A 21,921-nucleotide genomic window follows, 5' to 3' on the forward strand; every position below is an offset into this window, starting at 1 on the left:
TTATTATTTTTTACACTGGTTTCCTGCCAGTGATTTGAGTTGTTGTTTACACACTGAGCAAGGGTCACTGCCACACACTGGTAATAAGTTAAAACCAGGTTGGGAATGTGCATTGTGCATGCACCATGAGCTGCTTTATGAAACACTGTTTACAACATGCTGCTGTTCAATGATTCTGTTGTATAGTGGAAATCTAAATTTGTTTGGCTTCTCACAGAAGACTGTAAAGAAAGAGACAGAAGACTGTAAAGAAAGATAAGATGTTGAATGACTATGTTGGTCATGTTTAAATAAAAAAGAATTACATGATGTAACTGCTTGCTTTATGGTCAATTCTTAATGCAAATATTAATATTTTTTAATAATGCACCAGGTTAGAGGGTTCCTTGTACAATTTACAGCATTAGTTCTTTGAGAATCTCTTCCATTATCAAAGCAAAACTGGTATTGAAACCAGGCCGTGAAACCGTGATATTTTTGTCCAAGGTTATCATACCGTCAAAAACTCACCGGTGCGTCCCTACTCCCAATTTGATAGCGTAATCTACTGTAGCAAGAGAGGGAAAAGGAAAAACAATATGACAGATGAAACACGTAATCTACTGTAGCAAGAGAGAGAAAAGGAACAACAATATGACAGATGAAAAGGTAACATTACCAATCTAGCTGTTTTAGTGAAACAAGTGTTACATGAGACCTTGATTATTTTTGAATTGCTAAATGTCAAGTTGCATGAAAATTGTTTCATGCAATTTGCAACCTGCAACTAGTTGCCTGAAAGTTTCACAGTGTAAAGCCAGCCTTAGAGTACTAAGTGACCATGTTAGTTTTTCAATTATTGTAATCAGTTAATAGTGACATTTAAAATGTAGAATGTCATACTCATTACTCACGTTTTTATGTATACACAGAGAAAATGTTCGGTCATGGAAATGTGGTTTAAAGTCATGGAGAAATCATAGAAGATCATTGGTCAAAATGTGTATGAACCCTGAAAGGAGAATTCCACTTTCAAATTCAAATGAATCGTCTATTTGGGCTGTTCGATTTTGCCTAAAAATAAAATTGAAGATTTTTTCTCTCAAAACCCGATTTTCGATTTCGATTTTGATTTTTTTGTAAAACTACAAAAGACAAAGGAATTATTTCAAATATGTTGTTTTTATTTCAAAGATTAGCAAACAAATGTGAATTTCCCTATTGGGAATAAAAGTGCAAACCTTAAGGAAAAGATCAAACAAACAAAGATCAATCCCCCTTGGTATTAATAAAGTCTTTGCTCCATGCTATCTTCTTGTAAACTTAGAGGACCATTGCTCTTGACCAAACAAAGATGAATCCCTTGGGATTAATAAAGTGAGAACCTCACTTTCACCAAACTTCACTTAATAATAAATAACAGGTTCTTCTTGATTAACTCATTCATGGCCAGTTTAGGACCGCCAATATTTAGCTCAGGCCAAAGATTTTCATAATTGTTGGTCATCTTTCAAGACCCACAGTAAATGATCTATTAGCACCAAAGTGATTTGCAATACCTCAAAATGAAGATGTACGTCTCTGGGTTCACCAGGGAAAAAAAAGTGAGCTTTTAGCATGTTCTGTACTCTACTTATAGCCATTTATATACACCCTGTTTTCACCAAAAAGGTCTCTCTGAGAAAAGAAACAGGAGAAAAGGCCATTTTTGTAAAGGACACAATCTCAGGCAGAACTCGCTCTCAATTCTTTTATTTTGAACTGTATTGACATCAGACATGTAAATATTATTCGTTATGACACAAATGACAAAAAATAAATAAATAAATATATATATATATATATATACATGAAGTGCTTTTTTTACATTCAACAATACAGTTTACTCAGTGTGAGTGAGTGTGCAGACAGACACACAGACAGACAGACAGACAGACAGACAGACACACACACACACACACACACGATCCCCCTTTTATCTTCGTTACGTTGTTTCCGGGTCTGAGTACTGCTGGCGTCTGCTGCTGTGACTGCCGCTTCTGCCCGCGTCCTTACTTTTTGTTATTGTTAGCTGTTCGTGTGTTTATTTTGTTTTGTTCTGGTCCACCCGTCCTCGTCCATGTCTCCCTGTCCTATCCTCCCTGCTGTTTGATCGTTCCCGTTTTCCCCTCAGCTATTCAACACGTCCTCACCACCCTCTGGATTACCCGTCAAACTGATCGATCATTTCCTCATTCCTCCGCTGATCAACACATCTCTGGATTACTTTCTCCCGTTGGATTTATCATTCCCTCTCACTGCCTGGACTCCTTCTGCTTCGCCCCTCCATGACCGACCCGCTGCGTGTGACTCCGTCTCGTCTCTTTCGGGCTGGCACACAGGAACGGGGTCCGGGACCAGGATCGATCATGTTGGTCACGGGTTTGACTACCGCGAACAACTCATCCATGTTCGCTCTGCCCTGCAGCAAGGCGACCAGCTCGTGCAGCGCGCCGAGGGGCGTTTCAATGGCGTTTCTCCTCTCTGCAACGGGAAGCGTTTCTCCGTTTTCTGTTTTTCCTCCTGCTCCATTTCAAAACAACAGCTGGGGTAGTTGTTTGTTCACGTGTTGTCGGCTTGACTTTGAGGCCAGGGACCTGATACCATGTCACAGGCTGGGGAAGTCTTTGAACTACGCGCTGCACTAATAAAAACAAAAACACGTCAAACACGTCTTTGGCTGGGAGGCACATTCCTGATAAGACGTTAAAGACGTATTTGGCCATGAATGAGTTAAACAAAGATGAAGTTCCCTATTTTGGGAATAAAGTGACAACCTTAACTGTCTTTCACCAAACTTAACTTTTAAAAAATAAAAGGTTTCTCTATCCTCTTGATCAAACAAAGATGAATGAATAAAGTGCAAAACTTTCACTTTTTGTAAAATAAGTAAAGCTTGAAAAAATGCATTGTATCGCTGAGGCAAAAAACACTTTTGCAAACAACAAAATTATACATGAGCGGTAGAGGTGCTTCTGTAATGTCACTCACTCTTACATTGTTTCAGTCAGTCACATTGTTTCAGTCAGTCAGTCACATTGTTTTCAGTCAGTCAGTCAGTCAGTCACATTGTGTCAGTCAGTCAGTCAGTCAGTCACATTGTGTCAGTCAGTCAGTCAGTCAGTCACATTGTGTCAGTCAGTCAGTCACATTGTGTCAGTCAGTCAGTCACATTGTGTCGGTCAGTCAGTCACAATGTTTCAGACAGTCACTCATTACATTTGTTAGTCACATTTGCAAGTTTTTTGCAAGAAACACGAGCCTGTCTACGGAATCTGGCTTGAGGGATGCCCTGTGGCATGTTACAATGTTCCCTCCAACACTAAAGAGCCTCTCTGACGCAGCACTCGTTGCAGGGATTGAGAGGTATTTCTTGGCTAGCTTGCTGAGCCTTGGGAAGTTTTCTTCGTGTTTCTTCCACCACTGAAGTGGATCAGCATCCTCGCTTACCTCAGGGATCAACAGGTAGGTTGCCAGTTCAGTTCCAATTTTGTCTGCCTCTGACAGGGAGGAAAGGGGCACTTTATTTTTCTGGAAGAAGCTTGCCAAGCTCCTCCTCTTTTTTCGGCGCAGGGCCAGGCTGAGCTGCTGCTGCTGCTGCTTCTTCCTCCTCATCCTCCTCCTGGCGCACCTGCACAGCTGGGCCAGGCTGTGCTGTGGTGTTGTCAGTGGCCAGAGACAGCAGCTCTGTGACAGCTCTCTTCTTCATGTGTTCCACCTTGTTATGGTCAATGTACGTCGTGCGGAACCTGGGATCCATAAAGTGAGGCCATGTCCAAGAGTTCATCTTTGACAGGCTCACTGTATTTTTCAAGCATGTAACTCAGAATGTTTCCTTTGATTGTTTTTGTGAGCTCAGTGTCGTCGTCGTCTGGCTTGAGGAGACTGCTTCTGAACATGCCGAGTGTTGGTTTGATGAAAGAGACAGTCACGTAACTCTCCCCAGACAGAGCATCAGTGAAATCTTGCAGTGGTTTAACAGCTTTATTCACCGACTCTAAAACCTCAAGGTCTTGCCAGGTGGGCACGAGGTGCCTGCATTTCTTGTCTGACCCCAGGACACGTGCTATGGCTTTCTCTTGTTCTAGGACTCTTCTATCAACTGATGAACAGGTAGACCGAGCTCAGTCTGTATTGCAGTCAGATCTCTTCTTCTTTTCCAACTATATGAAAAAGAACTGACAACCTTCTTACAAACCCCGATGGCACGATCAATCCGTGAGTCCATCACAACATTTTCTGTATAAAAAGAAATATCGAAGAAACAAACAACACTGTGACATCACATGGACTACATTCACATAAGAGACTAGGCTATTTCCAGAGTCCAGATGTCTTTTTTTGTTTAAAATTTTGTTTCACCTTTCAAAATGTTGATGCATAAAAAGGCACAAACCACACACACACACACACACACACACACACACACACACACACACACACACACACACACTGTGTTATGTTATACTATTATGCTGTAATGTATCATGTAACTATGCATGTGTGCATTTTGAGGAAATATGTATCTTTGATTGAAATGAAATACAAATATTTTTATACAAGTCTTAAAATCACCTTTTTCATACTAGTAGTAATAATTTAAGTAATTAAGAATGTTGGTTATGGCTTGCTTGCTTCATTAATCTAGCAATCAGTAAGTTGTTTTTAAAGCACTACAGTTCAGATAAATAAATGCAGCTATGCATTGCCATTTTAGACACTTAGCGATGGCGTGCAGTTTGTGCCCAAAGCACTGTAGGTTGGGCCACTCATTCACTTTCAGAGCCTTTATGATATTGGAGCTGCTGTCTGTTGTCATGCAAACGAGACGGTCTTCACTCAGGTTCCAGGACTCAAGTGCTTCACTCAACCCCTGGGCGATCTCTCTTCGCCTTTGTGCTCATCTGGGAAGTAAGAGGTTTGTAGGCTGACAGACGCTTTCCAGATTCCATTCGTCAGTGATAAAATGCGCTGTCAAACTCATGTATGGCTCCATAGTCCGGCTGGACCACATGTCCGTCGTAGCAGAGTAGAACGGCACATCCTCCAGCTGCTTTGTCACTCGTTTACGTGTAGCGTTGTACAGACGGGACAAAACAACGTCACTAAAATGTTTTTGGCCTGGTAGCACGTAGCGGGAGTCTAACCAGGGTATTTGCGGGGTCTTGAAAAGTCTTGAAAGAGCTTTACTTCTAGGGCTCGCATTTATGCTTCAAAACTCATGAAAGTGCTCCTCATGTGTGAAGATTATCCTGCTGAACACAGGTTCGCGTTTGAATAAGCTTGCGTTGCCCACAGGCCTCATTTGAAGCATCGCGCTAAAAACCCATTCAAAAATACCATAGGCAGAAACAGTGAAGAACCCGGAAGTCCGGGACTTCCGCGTTCCGACTACAAAAATACGTCATCCCTGCGGTACTCTATTGGAAGGCTATGCATTGATTAACTGCTAGTCTGACTGCCTGGAAGCACTCCCTGTGTGTGCAAGGCTCAAACCTTTTGGCACGCAAGCAGCGACACCAATAATAATGTTGTTCTCAGAGTCTCTGACCACACCAAACTTCTCCCAAACGTCCGACTTGGCCATTGAGGATGTATTGTCCACAATGTGGTATTCACCGCTCGCTATTTTCGCTTTTATCTCATCCATTTTTCTGCTGCCACCTGTTGCGTCCGGCCCCTCTGTGTCTCGCAGTGCATCTAGTGAAGATTTACCTGTATGTGCGTCGAGGTCGGAGGTTGTGTGTAGATTTTGAAAATAAGATACATTTCATAAGATAAATAAATAAAACGCACTCACTTGCTGCCCGCCCGAATTTAGTTAATTCTTACCCGTCCGTACCTGTCAATTTACATTTTTGTTTTACCTGTTACACAACGTTTTTGCGCGTTACCTGCAGGACTGATTCCATGCGACCCCGTTTGGGGTTGCAACCCCAAGGTTGGGAACCACTGGTCTGTTGACATAATCAGTGGTGCAGGTTGGATACCACATTGCATTATGTGGAAGGGGTATATAGCAATGAGACTTTGGAGAAAAAAGTTTCTTTAGCTGGACCGCAACAGCAGGGCCAGCCCTACATCTGGCTCTGTCTGAGGCTGACTGACTCACAACCCTGAGGACAAATTATCAATACATCAGCAGGAGGGCCATGAGGAGAGATGATTGGTTGGGTTTAGGGCATGGGATGATGATTGGTCAAAATGGTCCATGCTAGGATGGATTGGCCGGGGGGACATGAGTGATTGATTGGGTTTAGGCATGGGGATGTATGATTGGTTATGCCAGGCCAGCTGTAGCACGCACACACACGCATGGACAACGGGTACTTGGAACAACCTAGTTTTGGTCCAAGTGAAATGCTATATGGGCCCAATCCTAATACACCCCTTGTCCCTACCACTTAGCCCTTAAAGGATGGCTTTCCCGTGGGGAATATGAATATATATTAAATCTCACGCCCCTAAGGTTGTCGAATCCGTTGAAATTTTTGAAATTGCTTCTTCACAGCCAAAGATATCAACAGAAATCCACTCTGTGTGGGGGAGGGCTGGTGCGGGGACTCGAAATCCTACATTTCCCACAATGCACTGGGCTCGCGTGGCCTTCGTTTCCATGCCCACCCCTCAGGCATTTGGCTGATATCAAACTCCAGTAGGTGGCGGTAATGCACATATGTTTGCCAACCGCCATAAAACTCAAAGAAGAAGAAGAAGGCTTCGACAATAATACATTACGAGAAGAAGAAAAAATCCAAAATAAAATTGCCTCCAAATTGCACCAAATTTAAACCGAAGTATATATGTCGGGAGATGTCTTCATAATTTTTTTTTCATGCATTTTAAGGCATTTTCGTAGGAGTTACGCGCATCTGATGTTGTAACTATTTTATGTAAAAATATGTAAAAACGGGTACATTGCTCAGCGTTGATTTCGATTTCAACGCACCTACTACTAGATGTAAAATTTGACGAGCTTTCCAATGCCGCCAGTCCCGTGTTTGTGAGTGCTTCCATGGCCATGGCACCACAGGCCCACAAGTAGTGTAGTTCATAGATGCTCGACTTCCGCAAGGCTGGACTTGTCGCTCTGACGCGTTTTGCGTCAGAGCGACATGGAAATAATGTGAGAGATGCTTGATATCTCTGGCTGTAAACAACCAATTTCAAAAATTTCAACGGATTCGAAAACCTTAGGGGCGTGAGATTTAATATATATTCATATTCCCCACGGAAAAGCCGTCCTTTAATCTCAACACTCCTCCATTTTGCACGTTTATCTAGATACCAAGAACTGCAGATGCTGTGGATGTGTGGAATTTGTTTGTGACAGCATTTCAAGTGTGTGTCCAGTTTGCGGCTGAACCGTAACATGAGTTTGGAAGGCCCTGGTGTTGTGCATAGCGTGGCTCGTAGCTTCTACCAATCTTTTTATTAAGACTCCAGACCAACTCTGCAGTAGGAAGTGGAAATGTACTTCAGTTGAAGTTGGACTGATGTACGGCAGTTGTCAAAAGACATCTGGGGTCTCTGCCATTAACAGTACTGAGCAATTTATGCTGACAGTGTCCAAGGGAGGGATTCAGACATGGTTTAATTGTGTCCTGGGTTCACATGTCCTCTTCTTCATCCTGGGAGGAAGCAGCCTGTTGGGCAGATGCTGCTGCGATCTGATGGGCAGCCTGCTGCATCTGCAACCACTGGTGCTGGGCCAGCTGTGCCTGCTGCTGCCGTGCCTTCTCAAACAGGTCCTGCTGCTGTTTGAGGAGCTCCTCCTCTGGGATGCCCAGGTTCCACAGGCGAGAGCTGGCCTTCCTCCTCTTCAGCGCTACAGTCTGACACTCCTGCAGGACGTCTTTCACCTCTGGGATGTAGCATGCAAAACCAAGGCTCTCAAGCGCGTTGATAACATGCGCAGGAGATATGATCTTCTTTTCCGACTTGTCGCATATTTCATTGGCCTCTGAAGATATGAGGTGTATGAACTCTGTGCAGCAGTTCACCGCGAGCTCTCGTGCGTCATTGGCCACTCGTACATTGGGGAGGGTTTCTTTTATCATCTTGTTGATAGCTGCCCTCGGTATGGTGATGTCGTCATCATTTCCAAAAGAAGCCATCATGGCAGGCAGTTTGACAACAAACAAATATAAGGGCTCCGATTCACAGCTGACCTTGTGTAAGAAGTTAACTGATGTCCATCTACACAATGGCTCGAGTGACATCACTGATGACATCACAATTGCCCGAGTGACATAACTGGTGACATCACTGAAAGAAAGTGGCCAGGTGATGTCATACGTGGCCACTAGGGGCCGAGTGGCCAGGTCGCCGATGATGTCATACAGTTCTAGATGCCTCGGCCTGGTGGCCAGGTCACTACTATTGTGATGTCATATATCACTGATAATGTCATAAATCACTGATTATGTCAGAGTGATGAGGTCATAAATTGCCAATAATGTCATACAGCTCTAAGCCACTTCCAGACATGAACTCCGGTCAGGGTTGCTTGCCCTGAGCCTGACCCGGGGGATACGTGAAGTTCAAGTTCAAGTTCAAGTAGTTTATTGTCATATGTATAATACAATGTATAATACAATGAAATTCTTTATGCTCTGAGCACCCTCAGCCTTACATACACAAGGACATGGTCACAAAGACCGACAGAAAAAGGGTGTAGACCTACATAACTATGTAGGCTACACGTGATACAGACCTGTCTGTACACAGTGCGTGTAGACATAACACAAACCACGATACAGTACAATACAATAATGGTCCACAACAAAGTGACAGTGCGTTGCAGTGTGTGTCAGTCAACTGTTCAGCAGCCTGACTGCCTGAGGGAAAAAGCTGTTACTGAGACGGGTGGTGTGTGATTTGATGCTCCGGTAGCGTTTTTTGAAAGGGAGGAGTGAGAACAGGGTATGAGCGGGGTGGCTGGTGTCTTTGATAATGTTTTTGGCTTTCATTTTACAGCGAGTGGTGAAGATGTTATGGAGGTTTGGTAGATCTGTGCCAATGATTTTAGCTGCTGTCTTCACAGTCCTCTGCAGCAGTCTGCAGTCCTGGGCGGTCAGGTTGCCGTACCACACTGTGATACACCCTGTCAGAACACTTTCTATGGTACAGCGATAGAAATTCACAAGGCCTTTGGTGCTCAAGCCAAATTTCTTGAGGCGCCTCAGAAAGTACAGTCGCTGCTGTGCCTTCTTGAGGATGCACTTGGTGTTGAGAGACCATGTGAGTGTGTTTGTGATGTGTGTGCCCAGGAATTTAAAGCTGTCGACTATGTCGACAGATGACCCGTTGATGGAAATGGGGGTGTGAATGACCCCTTGTGTACCCTTTCAGACATGAGGAGCACCTTCAGGTGTAAAGTAGAGAGGGGGCAGGGGTGGGGCGAATTTGGGGATGACCACACAATGGGGAGTTGTGAAAACTAACCACACAGCTGTACTTCACTGTCTGAGCATAGCCTTAAGTGAATCGCATTGACATGCAGAGTCTGAAAACAAGTTGCTAAAAATACATAATGGGCGATAACTGCCTAACGTTCACGGCATATAATCGTTTGCGCATAACATTAGTAATTAATTAAACAACCCTACAACTCACGCCCAGATGCATTGATTTCCTCAAGTCTCAAGCACTACAAAGAAAACAGGTCTTTGCTATGTTCAGTCCTAAAATGCATCAATCCTGGAATTATACAGAACTAGTGCAGTGCGGTTCTCGAGATACGCGAAGGACAGACATACAGACAGTCCTGGAATAAGTCAAAATTGCATTAAATGCGGCACCGCACTCCATCGGGGTCCGAGCAGCGCACTCCCCAAGTTTTAAGTCACAATCGGACAAATGTTTCTCGAGATAAACTGCTTTTTGTGTTGCCAGTAGGTGACACTATGTCAAAAATTCAGCGCCGCACTATAGGGCTGCCACGATTAGTCGACTAGTCGCGACAACGTCGATTACCAAAATCTTCGCCGACGTATTTGGTAGTCGACGTCATTGCATATTTTTTTTTAGCTGAAAAAAAAGTTTGTTTTGTTTCCGCGAAGCTGCTGCCTGCGATGGCTTCACTGGCTGGCTTGGCATCCAGGCGTCTCCGTCCTGTCTTTGATGCACATGCACAGTACCGATCATCCGGGGGAAACGTGACATCACCGTGACCGGAAAAAAAAGCAGCTCCCAGTGCTTCTCCACAGAAAAAATGTCTAGCCGTCCTCATACGTCCAAAGTGTGGGAGCATTTCACCCACAATAATGTGAAGTGCAAAATCTGCGAAATAAGCTGAACTCGCTTATCATGGCAGCACGAGTATGATGCGCGAGCATCTCAAAAGGAAGCACGTTGTGGCGAATGCAGATGAAGGCTAATTAGCTTGTTAGCTCACTGGCAACCGCAACGTTAAGTTTTAGCTGCTAACGTTAGCTATTGGCTAATGATATTAACGTTAAAAGCCTGCTCCAACGTTCATAGCATCGTAGCATAGCATCATAGCAATGTTAAGCTCATGTGTTGCTGACGGGAATACTGGAAACCTCATTTTACTCCGCAGTTTGCACTCTACTTACGACATTTAAAAATGTGTTTGATGCCTGAGAAGACTGAAACTATTTATTTTTGTTGATATTTTGGTTGCATACATAGTGAATAGTTTTTGGTTTGCATTTCCATTCCATGTAGTAGTGCCCTAATTTTATTTAGCATTATTCATTCAATGGATAGTACATATTTCATTGCACTATATGTTTTCTATACTATATATTTTTATAATTTATTATTAAGTACATTGATGCCAGAAATAAATATGCTGCTACATGCTCTAAACTTTAACACATTGAGTGCCAGCGACGCCATATGGCGTCAAGAGAAATTTACCGTACGCTGCCAGCGACGCCAAATGGCGTCAATAACTCCAAATTCATATTTTGACGGGGGAATGTCGATCTAAGCCTCTTACATCGCCTCTTACAATATGGGAGCTATTGAATGTGTCTAACCTATTTTACAGAACCCTTAGGTGGCGACAGTGCCCTCCCGATTAGACAAAGGCCAGGAGAAAAGATAGAAGTGATGAGGAAACGGAAATCGCAATGATATGCATGAAGCGTGCATACCGTTAGCTGTGCCTGTGAACAGCAGTCATCTGCTGCCATAATTGAGCCCCTACCGTGTCCGCTGCGATAGTCCATCCATATGATTTAGTTGCCGACACGGCGACACCAGGGTCTTTCTGAAAAATTACATTATTCTCAGCTGGGAGCTGGCGACATGCTGTAAAAAAGCAGGGGGATGCAGGCAGCGGACTTTTTCAGTGCAGATCAAACAGAGCAAACGCAGCAGAGACACTCCTCCCACCACGAAGGAGGGGGAGGAGGGGGGTGGAGCACGCAGGCCACTACAGCAGGCTCGATGCATAATGAGCAAACAAGCTAGAATAGGCTATCTGATGCCCACCAGCAGTAAATCAAGACCAGCAAGAAGGTGTAGGGTCTGCGCACGCAGGTTCTTTTCAAGAAAATAAAACAATGCAGGAAATTTTGTGTTTGAATATTGTTATGTTACACAAAAAATGAAAGCTTAGAATGTGTAGTTTCATCCAGAAAAAAAAAAAGTTGATATCTTCTTTCTTTGTGGAAATATGGACTTCAACATCCAGCATGACCCCATGAAAGTGAGCATTTTGATGTTAGACCAAGCTGTATACTAATATTTGTAGAAAATAAACAACACATTCTATTGACATACTTTTTCCCGCAGGTAAACTAGACATTCTAACCTTTCATTTCAGCTATAGCATTTTGTTCAACTCAAAGCAGAATTCATTCTGTCGCCTTTCTAACATAAAGATGTGATTATCTCAGAAACTAATTTCAGCATGCTCTTTTCGGTCGAAAACACTCTTTTTCAGAGGGGTGTATTTCCAAAATGGAACGGTTTATAAACAGTTTTTTTTTTTAAATGAAACAGAAGGGTTCAAAGTTTCATTGAGGCTATTGGTTGTCCATATAAGAGGAACACAAAAAATGATATGGCTATATTAAAATGCATTGCGGCCTATGTGGCACAGTACAGCAACCTTTTGCCCAAGGGCGTGGCACTCAAAGTGTTAAAGTTCATGAAAATATTATTTTTGAGTGAATTATCATCATTAATTGTCTTTATTTTTATTTGGCACATGCTTAAAACAACTTGAAGCTAAATTTAGAAGCTGATGATAGCTAAATCAGAGCGATTGAGTAATTGTGCGATATGATCCGATTAGTCGACTAATCGTTAAAATAATCGGTGACTAGTCGACTATCAAAATAATCGTTTGTGGCAGCCCTACCACACTACTTCGAGTTCCCAGGAGCACACTCCCCAAGTTTGAAGTCAATCGGATGAACGGTTCTCAAGATAAACCACTTTTTGTGTTGTCAGTAGGTGCCGCTGTGCTGAATTGCACAAAATTCGGCACTGCTCTATGTCCGGTTCCCAGCAGCACACTTGCCAAGTTTGAAGTCGATCAGATGAATGGCTATCGAGATAAACCGCTTTTTGTGTTGCCTGTAGGTGGCGCTATGCCAAATTGCACAGAATTCAGCTCCCTGCACTCCCTTGAGTCCCCCTAAGTGCACTCCCCAAAGTGGAAGTCGATCGGGTTCTTGAGATAAACAGCATTTTTTATGTTGCCAGTAGGTGGCGCTATGCCGAATTGCACGAAAACAGGGCACTGCACTGCACAATAGTGCCAACGGTTCTCGATGGCATGCAGCAGATGATGATCTTTATTCTGTATATTCTTGCTACTGTTGTCAGCTAGAATTAGCTAGACATATTTTCTGTGAAGCCCTCTGAGACATGCTTGTGAATTAGGGCTATATAAATAAACTTGACTTGACATGATGCTCATCCATAAGCAGTTGTGGAAATAGCCAGGTTTTACTCTGGGAACCCTACTTACACAGGATGGGGGTTTTTGGAAGTGGCGGGGCCCTAGAGCACGGATACTCAACTTGCTTGGCCTGGGGGCCACTTTTGCAAAATGACAGGAGGCAAGGGGCCAGTCAATAAACATTAATATAAATTTTTCTGTAGCAGATTGTAGGATTTTGGGCTGTCAGCCGGAGTTTAGTCACATCTTTTTTGCATAGTTAATACATATACTGTAAGTGCCTGGGTGGCGAGCAGACAGCCATATTTGACAATTTAGCTGGAGCTCAGTAAAATTTTATTTAACCTTAGTTTTCATTGTGAATTCGGAAATTGTCGGGGGGCCGCTCTGCACCCTATCGCGGAGCGCATGTTGAGTATCACTGCCGTGATACTTATTTCCGAATGCGTGACTCATTATAGCCTACCATTATAGCCACATAAAAATCTCTTAGAAATCTCACTTAACCCATTGATACCGGCGCGCCTTCTCTAGACTGGCCCTCTAAACCTACTGCACGTTTGTAAACAGCCCCTGTAAACCGGCCTTTTTCGGAGAAGTTGCCAGAGCGGTCGGCGTTCACTAAAACCTTCATATCTCAGGCTCTATAGCACATATAAACATAAAATAAAAAGCATTTGAGAGCTTAACCCTTTGGCTTTTCGTATTATATTTGCCCTAACGTTAATTTTTTTTTTTTTTTTTTTTAACCCCCAAAAATAAAAATAAAGATTCTAACGCATTTTAAGAAATGTTAATCAAGATTACAGCAAATGTAACCCTTCCAACTAAAAAGCCACGGGTTTAAGCTCTCAAATGCTTTTTATTTCATGTTGATAGCTACTATAGAAGCTGAGGAAATAGGTTTTGTTGAACTCTTGACAATTACTGCAGCCTAACGTTATCGTTAAAAAAGTAACGTTAGCGACCTCCGTTTTGCAGTCGTCTTGAAATACGGCAAATTCGCCAAAAGTCACTCACCCAATGAGCCTTGGCTAGCGTGTCAACAGTCACATCATAATATGGGTGTGGAATCTTCTTATTCATGGATGTCTTCGTCCTCAAAGTAAGTTCAGTTCATCAGCGTTAGCATTCACTTAGCTTACTGTCTGAGACGCGGCCATGCAGAATTGCCACCGTGCAGCAGAAGAACATGCAGTAAAACCTTGAGGCTATTGCAGATTGGAACATGAGATAAATAAATCTGAAATTAGGTCAGCAGCATTAATTTCATCCTAAAGTTTAATGGGAAGTATTGCTGGACCGGCGCTTCCTTGATGTTCTGTGTAGTTCGAGCTTTGAAAAACTGTCCACAGGGTCGAGGCAACAATAAAAATAAAAAACTACAAAACCCACAATGCATTTCACCTCCGCCACGTCTATTTCAGCAAATCATGATGCATGTAATCGGTCACATGTCTTGAAACAGTGATATACACGTACTACGCATATGTGTCGCAGCCGGCATGAAAGGTAAAATGACACGCCCGTTGCCGTCGGTGTTAAAGGGATATACACGCAAATGCTGCATCCGGTATCAATGGGTTAACTAAGATCACTGGACAGCGCTATTTGACAATTTAGCTGGAGCTCAGTCACACTTTATTTCACGTTGGGGGGGCCACTCTGCAAGTTGTCAAGTCAGATGCAGCCAAGCAGGGGCAGACTGGGACCATAATTAGATACCATGCAGGCCAGGCCAACACGGGCTGACGTGCGCATGCCAACGACCGAAGGTTGCCGGTGAAAAATTGTGGCCGTTTGAAGCTAAATTTAGTGAATATAATACTAACGTGACTAGGGCTGGGTATTGGCAAGGATCTCACGATACGATACGTATCACGATACTTGGGTCACGATACGATTGTATCATGATATATTGCGATGCGATACATAATGCGATATATTGCGATATTCTACAGAATTTACTCAAAATAGAATAATAAATATTAAAACTGTATTGTGCAGTCCTACTGATAATCTCATAAAGCACATTAATGTGAAAGCAATAAGCATATAGCCTACATGTTTCACTTCATGCTCTGAAATTGTAGCCTACTTGAAGGTTCCTGATTCTGATAAGTTCAACACCTTTGCTTTGCGGACCGGCACCGTCCGGGGCCCGGTGGTTGGGAACCACTGTGCTAAATGACCTACAATGTTGAGACAGTGATAGCCACACACTAGTGATGTCACGGTACCAATAATTCAGTAGTCGGTACCGGTACTAGTGAATTTCCACGGTACTCGGTACCAATTTCGGTACCACGGTAAAAAAAACAGACTGATATTTCTTCAACATATTCTCCTTTATTAAAGTATGCAACCATTTCCAATGAACAAATGGCATGTAGCCTTCAACTTTAAAACAAAACAATGTGCTTCTGCTTCTTAAATTCAACTCTGTATGGCAGTGAGTGCAGACAGTGCAACACCAGTGGCATGTAGCCCTAAAGTATTGTTTATTGGAAAAAAGAAAAAAAAAACGATCCCCTCGGTACCATGCAAAAACAGGTACCGAACAATGTAGTACCGACTAAGTACCGAAAACCGTGACAACACTACCACACACACACACACACACACACACACACACACACTCACTCACTCACTCACTCACTCTCATACAGACACACACACACACTTTACTTTACCTCGGATCGAGCACAGTTGCGATGCTGTAGAGTGGGTTTGTTTCTGTGTCAGAGAAGCGTCTCGTCACGGCTGCAGCCAGAGTTGCTTTCATTGTTTTGATGCCTTGGTCCTCTTCTGTTTCTGTGGTCAAAAGTCGACGAAGCACAGTCACAGCAGGTATCACATCTGAGGCCAGGGCATCAGCTTTGCTCACTCTTTTGGTTAACTGCTCAAACGGGGACAGGACAGTAAGAGACTTTTCCAGGATGGCCCACTGATGTGCGCTGAGGTTGTCGGGGAGCTCATATTCTGATCCATATACCCCCAGAGCCCGCTTCTGCTCGGTGAGACACTGTATCATGTAATACGTGCTATTCCAGCGGGTCTGCTGGAGTCTGGCTGGAGTCTGGCTGGTGACTGAAGGAGCTGGATCTGAACGTCTTCCCAGGCGCGAGTAGGCTAATGGAGAATGTTTAAAATGCCGTACTTGGGTTCAATTGGGGAAACCAGCTCCAGAACTGCAATCTGACTAGCCTGTTGTGCGTTCCCTTACAAAAACTACTAACGTTATATTATTCATGTGCATTTATAGCCTACTGCCCTGATGACGAGTAACGTTATGCAGACTGCAGCTGTTTGACATGCGGGCACTTTCAGAATGGACGCTAATTAGGCTACTTCATGGGAATAATTTGCTTGACAAAAAATGGGAACCAAAAGATAAGAATTAGCCTTGTACCTAATACATGATGGTGCCTCTGTGATCCATAAAGTCGATCAGATGAATATTGAAAGCCTTGTTACCTTTATTTTTCCTCTCCCGTTCTCTCCATGTGATAATCCCCATGGGTTGTGATTGTTGTCTTGTATGCAACCCACAGCAATTCTGTAAACTAGATGTGAAGAAGATGGATGTGCTCCTTCAAGACCCCTGAAGGGGCTGAAACCCTATTGTTTTTGTGACGGTTTATTCGGGGCTGAAACCCTATTGTTTTTGTGCTGGTTTATTATTAGGGGTTCAAGCCCTGAAGGGGCTGAAACCCTATTGTTTTTGTGCTGGTTTATTATTAGGGGTTCAAGCCCTGAAGGGGCTGAAACCCTATTGTTTTTGTGCTGGTTTATTATTAGGGGTTCAAGCCCTGAAGGGGCTGAAACCCTATTGTTTTTCACCCGGTTTATTAGGGGTTCAAGCCCTGAAGGGGCTGAAACCCTATTGTTTTTGTAAATCCGAATATATTATTATTATTCTTCTTCTTTTTCATCTGCCCCGACGCAAATTCCCGTGAGTTGGTAAATGGTAGAGACCTGAAACCTGGCCCAATGACAGATATTGTTGGCTGGTAGGTGCTCAAAAAAGATTTTTCGAATCGGCCTGAAGGTGGCGCTATAATCCACGGTTTTACGTTAAAGGCCATAACTTCCACGCCGTTGGTCCGATTTTCAAACTTTTTTTTTCCAGATGTTCAGGTGAACATGCTCTACAAATTTGCCTCAAGGACCCTCAATGTCCACCTGGAAAGTTTTTGAGATATTTGGAAAAGTTTGGAAAACACATTTTTGACATCTCCTCCTAGACCGTTGGACCGATTTGCACTAGAATCGCCAGGAAGCCTCTCTGGAGCAAGCTCTACAACCTGCCTTTTTGAAACCTTTGAAATCTCCTTTAGTTTCGGAGATATTAATCGTTAAAGTTGTGAGAGGGCGTGGCCTATCAGCTAAATTGTCATAACTTCATTACCGATGAAGGAATCTTCACGAAACTTGCAGGAGGTCTTCGGAGACCATCCCAGACCATGCGTGTCAAATTTGGTGCAATTCGACCAAAAGGGGGCGCTATAGCAGCATTCAGTACTTGTACCTTCTAAATTGTTTGATTTTGAAGGGCGGCAGGAAGTGCGGATTCATTGTCATTATGGCCAGCCTTCCTTCTTGTATGACACTTGACACTTGACTTGACGCACGCACGCTATTGTACAGACATCAGACACACCTATACTTGTATCACAGTGGGTATATCACTCATGGTCTCACTCTCATTTGCATATTATGTTTTGAGCAGCTCCAGCTCTTCTTTGTTAAAAACCACATGCTAAAATTGTACTGGAAACAGGAATCCGGTGAGATTTGACCAGATAAATAGAGCTTAAGAGCAACTCTGAGCAGGAGTGTTCCATGTTGGGTAGAGAGAATGATGTTAACACATTCAATTAGCTCTATCTCAGAAACCATACGAGGTACAGCTACGAAACTTGTTAGGGAGGTTCACAGAGGGGTCTTTTACTATCCACGAAAAATTCCACCAATTGACAAGATGGTGGTGCTATAACAGCCCTCTTTATGTTTTTGTTCATAACCTTTGAACCGTAGGGTCTATAATCAAACCTTTTTTTCCCCTGGATTCCTTGGGACGTTCTGCATCTACTCACATAGGCCGACCCATAACTACTTAAAGCTACATTCAGCGATGTTTTTGTGTTCCAATAAGTGTTAACACATTGAGTGCCACAGGGCTTCAGTAAAATTGTCTGGAGCCTGTGCCAGGTTCACTTCCATTCAGTTGAAAACAGCTATATAATTTTTTCTATTAGGGGTATATTGACAGGACTGGACTCAAATGAAACATTGGACACTCCTGCTTCTCTCAAAGAAGAAATTTTGTTTCTAGACAGTTCCATTATGAAATGACAGCCTCTGCAGGAAGAGCACTTTCAAGGGTTTTCTGCTGTTTTTTTTTACTTTCCGAGATAAACACACTTTTATGTAAACAAAGGTCACAGAATGAATTCTGCTTCAAGTGTGATAAAATGCTATACCTAAATGAAAGGTTGGAATGTCTACTTTACCTTGGGGGAAAAAGTATGTAAAAAGAATGTTTCATTGATTTTTTACAAATATTTGAACACCGCTTAGTCCAACTTCAAGACGCTGCTTTTTATGGCATCAAGGTGTATGTTGCAGGCCATCTCTCCATAAAGAAACATGATATCAACTTTTTTTTTTGTGATGATGAAAGTACACTTCCTAAGCTTTCATTTGGTGTGTAACAATCAAATATTCCACCACAACATTTCATGCAGTGTATTCTTTTCTTCAAAAAAACCTTCAAAGTAGTTTCAAAATAAAACACATTTTTATGCATAGTATTTTCATAATAGCCCACAGAATGAATTCTGCTTGATAAAATGCTATTCCTAAATGAAAGGTTGGAATGTCTACTTTACCTTGGGGGAAAAAGTATGTAAAAAGAATGTTTCATTTATTTTTTACAAATATTTGAACACCGCTTAGTCCAACTTCAAGACGCTGCTTTTTATGGCATCAAGGTGTATGTTGCAGGCCATCTCTCCATAAAGAAACATGATATCAACTTTTTTTTTTTTGATGATGAAAGTACACTTCATAAGCTTTCATTTGGTGTGTAACAATCAAATATTCCACCACAACATTTCATGCAGTGTATTATTTTCTTCAAAAAAACCTTCAAAGTAGTTTCCAACTAAAACACATTTTTATGCATAGTATTTTCATAATAGCCCACAGAATAAATTCTGCTTAGAGTTGAACAAAATGCAATACCTCAAACGAAAGGTTGGAAACTCAACTCAAGTCAATAACAACAAGTATGTGAAAAGAATCTTCCATTTATTTTCTACAAATATTTGATTCCAGCTTTTTTTTTTTTTTTTTTTTCAAAAGAACCAACACATTTTATGAAAAAAAGGCATACACATGACTGATGCTATTACTGTGTTACAACTGCTACTATTCTTGTTACAGTAATGACACTGCTATTGGACGGCTTGACAACAGTCAGACAGCAGGCAGTTTGTGTTTGGAGGTAACGTTACTGTAGTCTTGAAGGACTGAATCCCGCTACAGCTTTCTCTCCAGTGTCTCTACTTTTCAACTGTCAAAGCAAATAAACATACTAAAGCTTGATGGACTGCCCACACACTCGTTGACACTAACTAAACTAAACTAAACACTGCATCACTGGCTGAAGCGGGGATGGGGGGGTGGGGGGTCGGGGAAAGTATCACTGTGAGTGATACTCAAAGTAGCACGGGTAGAGGCAGAGAGGTACGTGGTCACAGCCAGGGCAAACGTACTTGGTCTCTTTTCTGAGTCCCTGGGCTGCGCAGTGCGCACATTTTCGATAGATTGTTTTTGTTTTGGTGGCTGGGTCTGCCACTGGCAGTGGCACGTGCCCCGCGAAGTCCACATCCAGCCTCGCTGAAGCGGACCTTTTGCGTGGGTGGGCTGGTGCTCTTCCTGGAAGAGGAGGTTGGGGAGGGGCTGAAGGAGGAGGGGGATCTGCGGTCCAGGACTTGAGCACAGACAGGATGAAGTCTTTTAGGGTTCTGCAGCTGGTCGTTGGGTTGCGTGCCTTGTACACAATGAAAGCATTGCTCATTGCGATCTGCATCAGGTACATGACGAACTTAGAGCTCCATTTTGCAGTCTTCCTGATGAAGGGGTAATAGGAGATCTTCTGGTCCAGGCGATCCACACCACTCATGTACTGGTTGTACTCCACCACGCATGCTGGCTTCCTCTGGGGGACTCTCTCACTGTTTCCTTTTTGTCTCACCGCCACAGTTGTCATCTCATCCTGGTGGAACGTCGAAATCATCCGGACGATGCGTTTGTCTCGCCATGCCAGGACCATCACTGTGTCATTGTGACGAGCGCGGTGTTCACCTACTGCCAGGTCAGACGTGGTTACCTCGCGGATGGACGGCGGTTCTCCCCTGTTGACACGGAGTGTGCCAGCTGAGTGGATCTGGAGGCCGAGGAGAAGACGACACATTGACTCGCTGTTGTAGAAGTTGTCCATCCACAAGCGATATCCAAACCCCTCGAGGCCGGCAATCAGGAAGCGCACGGTGTCCTGCAGGGTACTGTGAGTTCCACAGTATGGCTTCATGGCGTAGCAGTAACCATTGGCTGAATCACACAGAATGTAACTCTTGATTCCGTACTTGGTGGGTTTGGCAGGATTGTATACACGGAAACGTAAACGTCCTCGAAAGTGCAGCATCCCTTCATCCACCGAGATGTTTTGTGACGGCTGGTACAGCTCCTTGAATTTGGAGAGGAGCAGATCAAGGACAAGACGAACCTTGTGGAGCCGGTCGCTGCCATCGACCTCCCGATTGTCGCTGAAGTGGAGAAACCGCCAAATGAGCTGGAACCTGTTGCGTGGCATTGTGCTCCCGAAGTATGGTGTTTCAAGCGCCAGATCAACAGACCAATACTCGGCCCAACTCGGCTTCTTGACGATGCCAGTAAGGAAAAGCAATCCCAGAAACCGCTTCAGCTCCACCAGGGTCAGCGGTTGCCAGGCGTTTACCCTGGAGTATGGCAGACGCAGCTCCTCTATGACAGCAATACACTGTTCCGCGTACTTGTTGGTCTGATCAACAATCAGCAACATGAGCTCGTCACAGAGGAACAGTTCCACAAAGTCGACAGGCTTGTCGGACTGCAGTGATGCTGCCGCACTGGGACCTGGCACTGCGGTGAATGGCAGCGTTTTGGGGCTCCAGTCAGCCATATCCCGCCAGCTCGGAGGATCCAGGGAGGGACGAGACTTGCCCGCTGAAAACAATGAAATAAAAGGTTTTTCTTCAGACAATTGTGATATGTAAACAAGCTGTCTTTTTGACAAAATCCAATAATCTTCTCACCTCTTTTGCTTGAAGATGCCGGCAGATGCTGCTCTTCTTCCTCCTCCTCCTCCTCCTCCTCCTCCTCCTCCTCCTCCTCCTCCTCCGACTCTTCTGTATAGTAAAAGTGAGTTTATAAAAATATATTGACATTTCTTGAAGGAAAAAAAGTTTGTTTTCAATATCAGATGAATAATTGTAATTCTAAAATGGCCTTCATCTCACCATCACTGGAGCTCAAGCGCGCACGACGTGTGACGCTGGGGGGACGTGTGACGTCGTCGTCTTCTTCCTCCGAGCTGTGCTCCAACTCTGAAATTGAATATTTTACATGGTATTATTAGTATGCTAACTAATTGCAGGATCGTTATTCTTACCAAGCTTTGTGTTGACGAAAATAAATTGATGAATAATAAAAGGTGTGTGGGTGTGTTTATTTTATTTTTTACATTTCTACCTCCTATTTTTCTCCTGCTTCTTTTTATTATTAGACATTACATTACGGCATTTGGCAGACGCTTTTATTCAAATCGACTTACAATATCAGAACTTACAATATCACATTTTTGTCAACAATCGAGAAGTCATCTATGCATACAATCGTCTGGCATTTACAGCTTTAGTAGTAATAGTTTCCTGTAAAGGATCAATAAAGTAGGCTATCTATAGCCTATA

At 43.3% G+C, this 21,921-nt stretch overlaps 2 protein-coding genes across 2 annotated transcripts in view; one reads left to right on the top strand and one right to left on the bottom strand.

Moving 5' to 3' along the window:
* The window catches only part of LOC310787932 (lysophosphatidylcholine acyltransferase 1), a gene marked incomplete at both ends in the record, with an annotated part of 220,921 nt that overhangs the window by 43,752 nt on the left and 155,248 nt on the right, over window positions 1–21,921 (top strand). The window lies entirely within an intron of this gene.
* LOC310783616 (protein Dr1-like) lies at window positions 7,629–8,138 on the bottom strand (the record flags this gene model as incomplete). The annotated part of the gene is made up of 1 exon (XM_083644515.1): window positions 7,629–8,138. One exon carries the CDS (start codon window positions 8,136–8,138, stop codon window positions 7,629–7,631), a length of 510 nt encoding a protein of 169 aa, XP_083500641.1.

Source organism: Poromitra crassiceps (assembly GCF_964638095.1).
Source record: "Poromitra crassiceps genome assembly, chromosome: 1".
NCBI lineage: Eukaryota > Metazoa > Chordata > Actinopteri > Beryciformes > Melamphaidae > Poromitra > Poromitra crassiceps.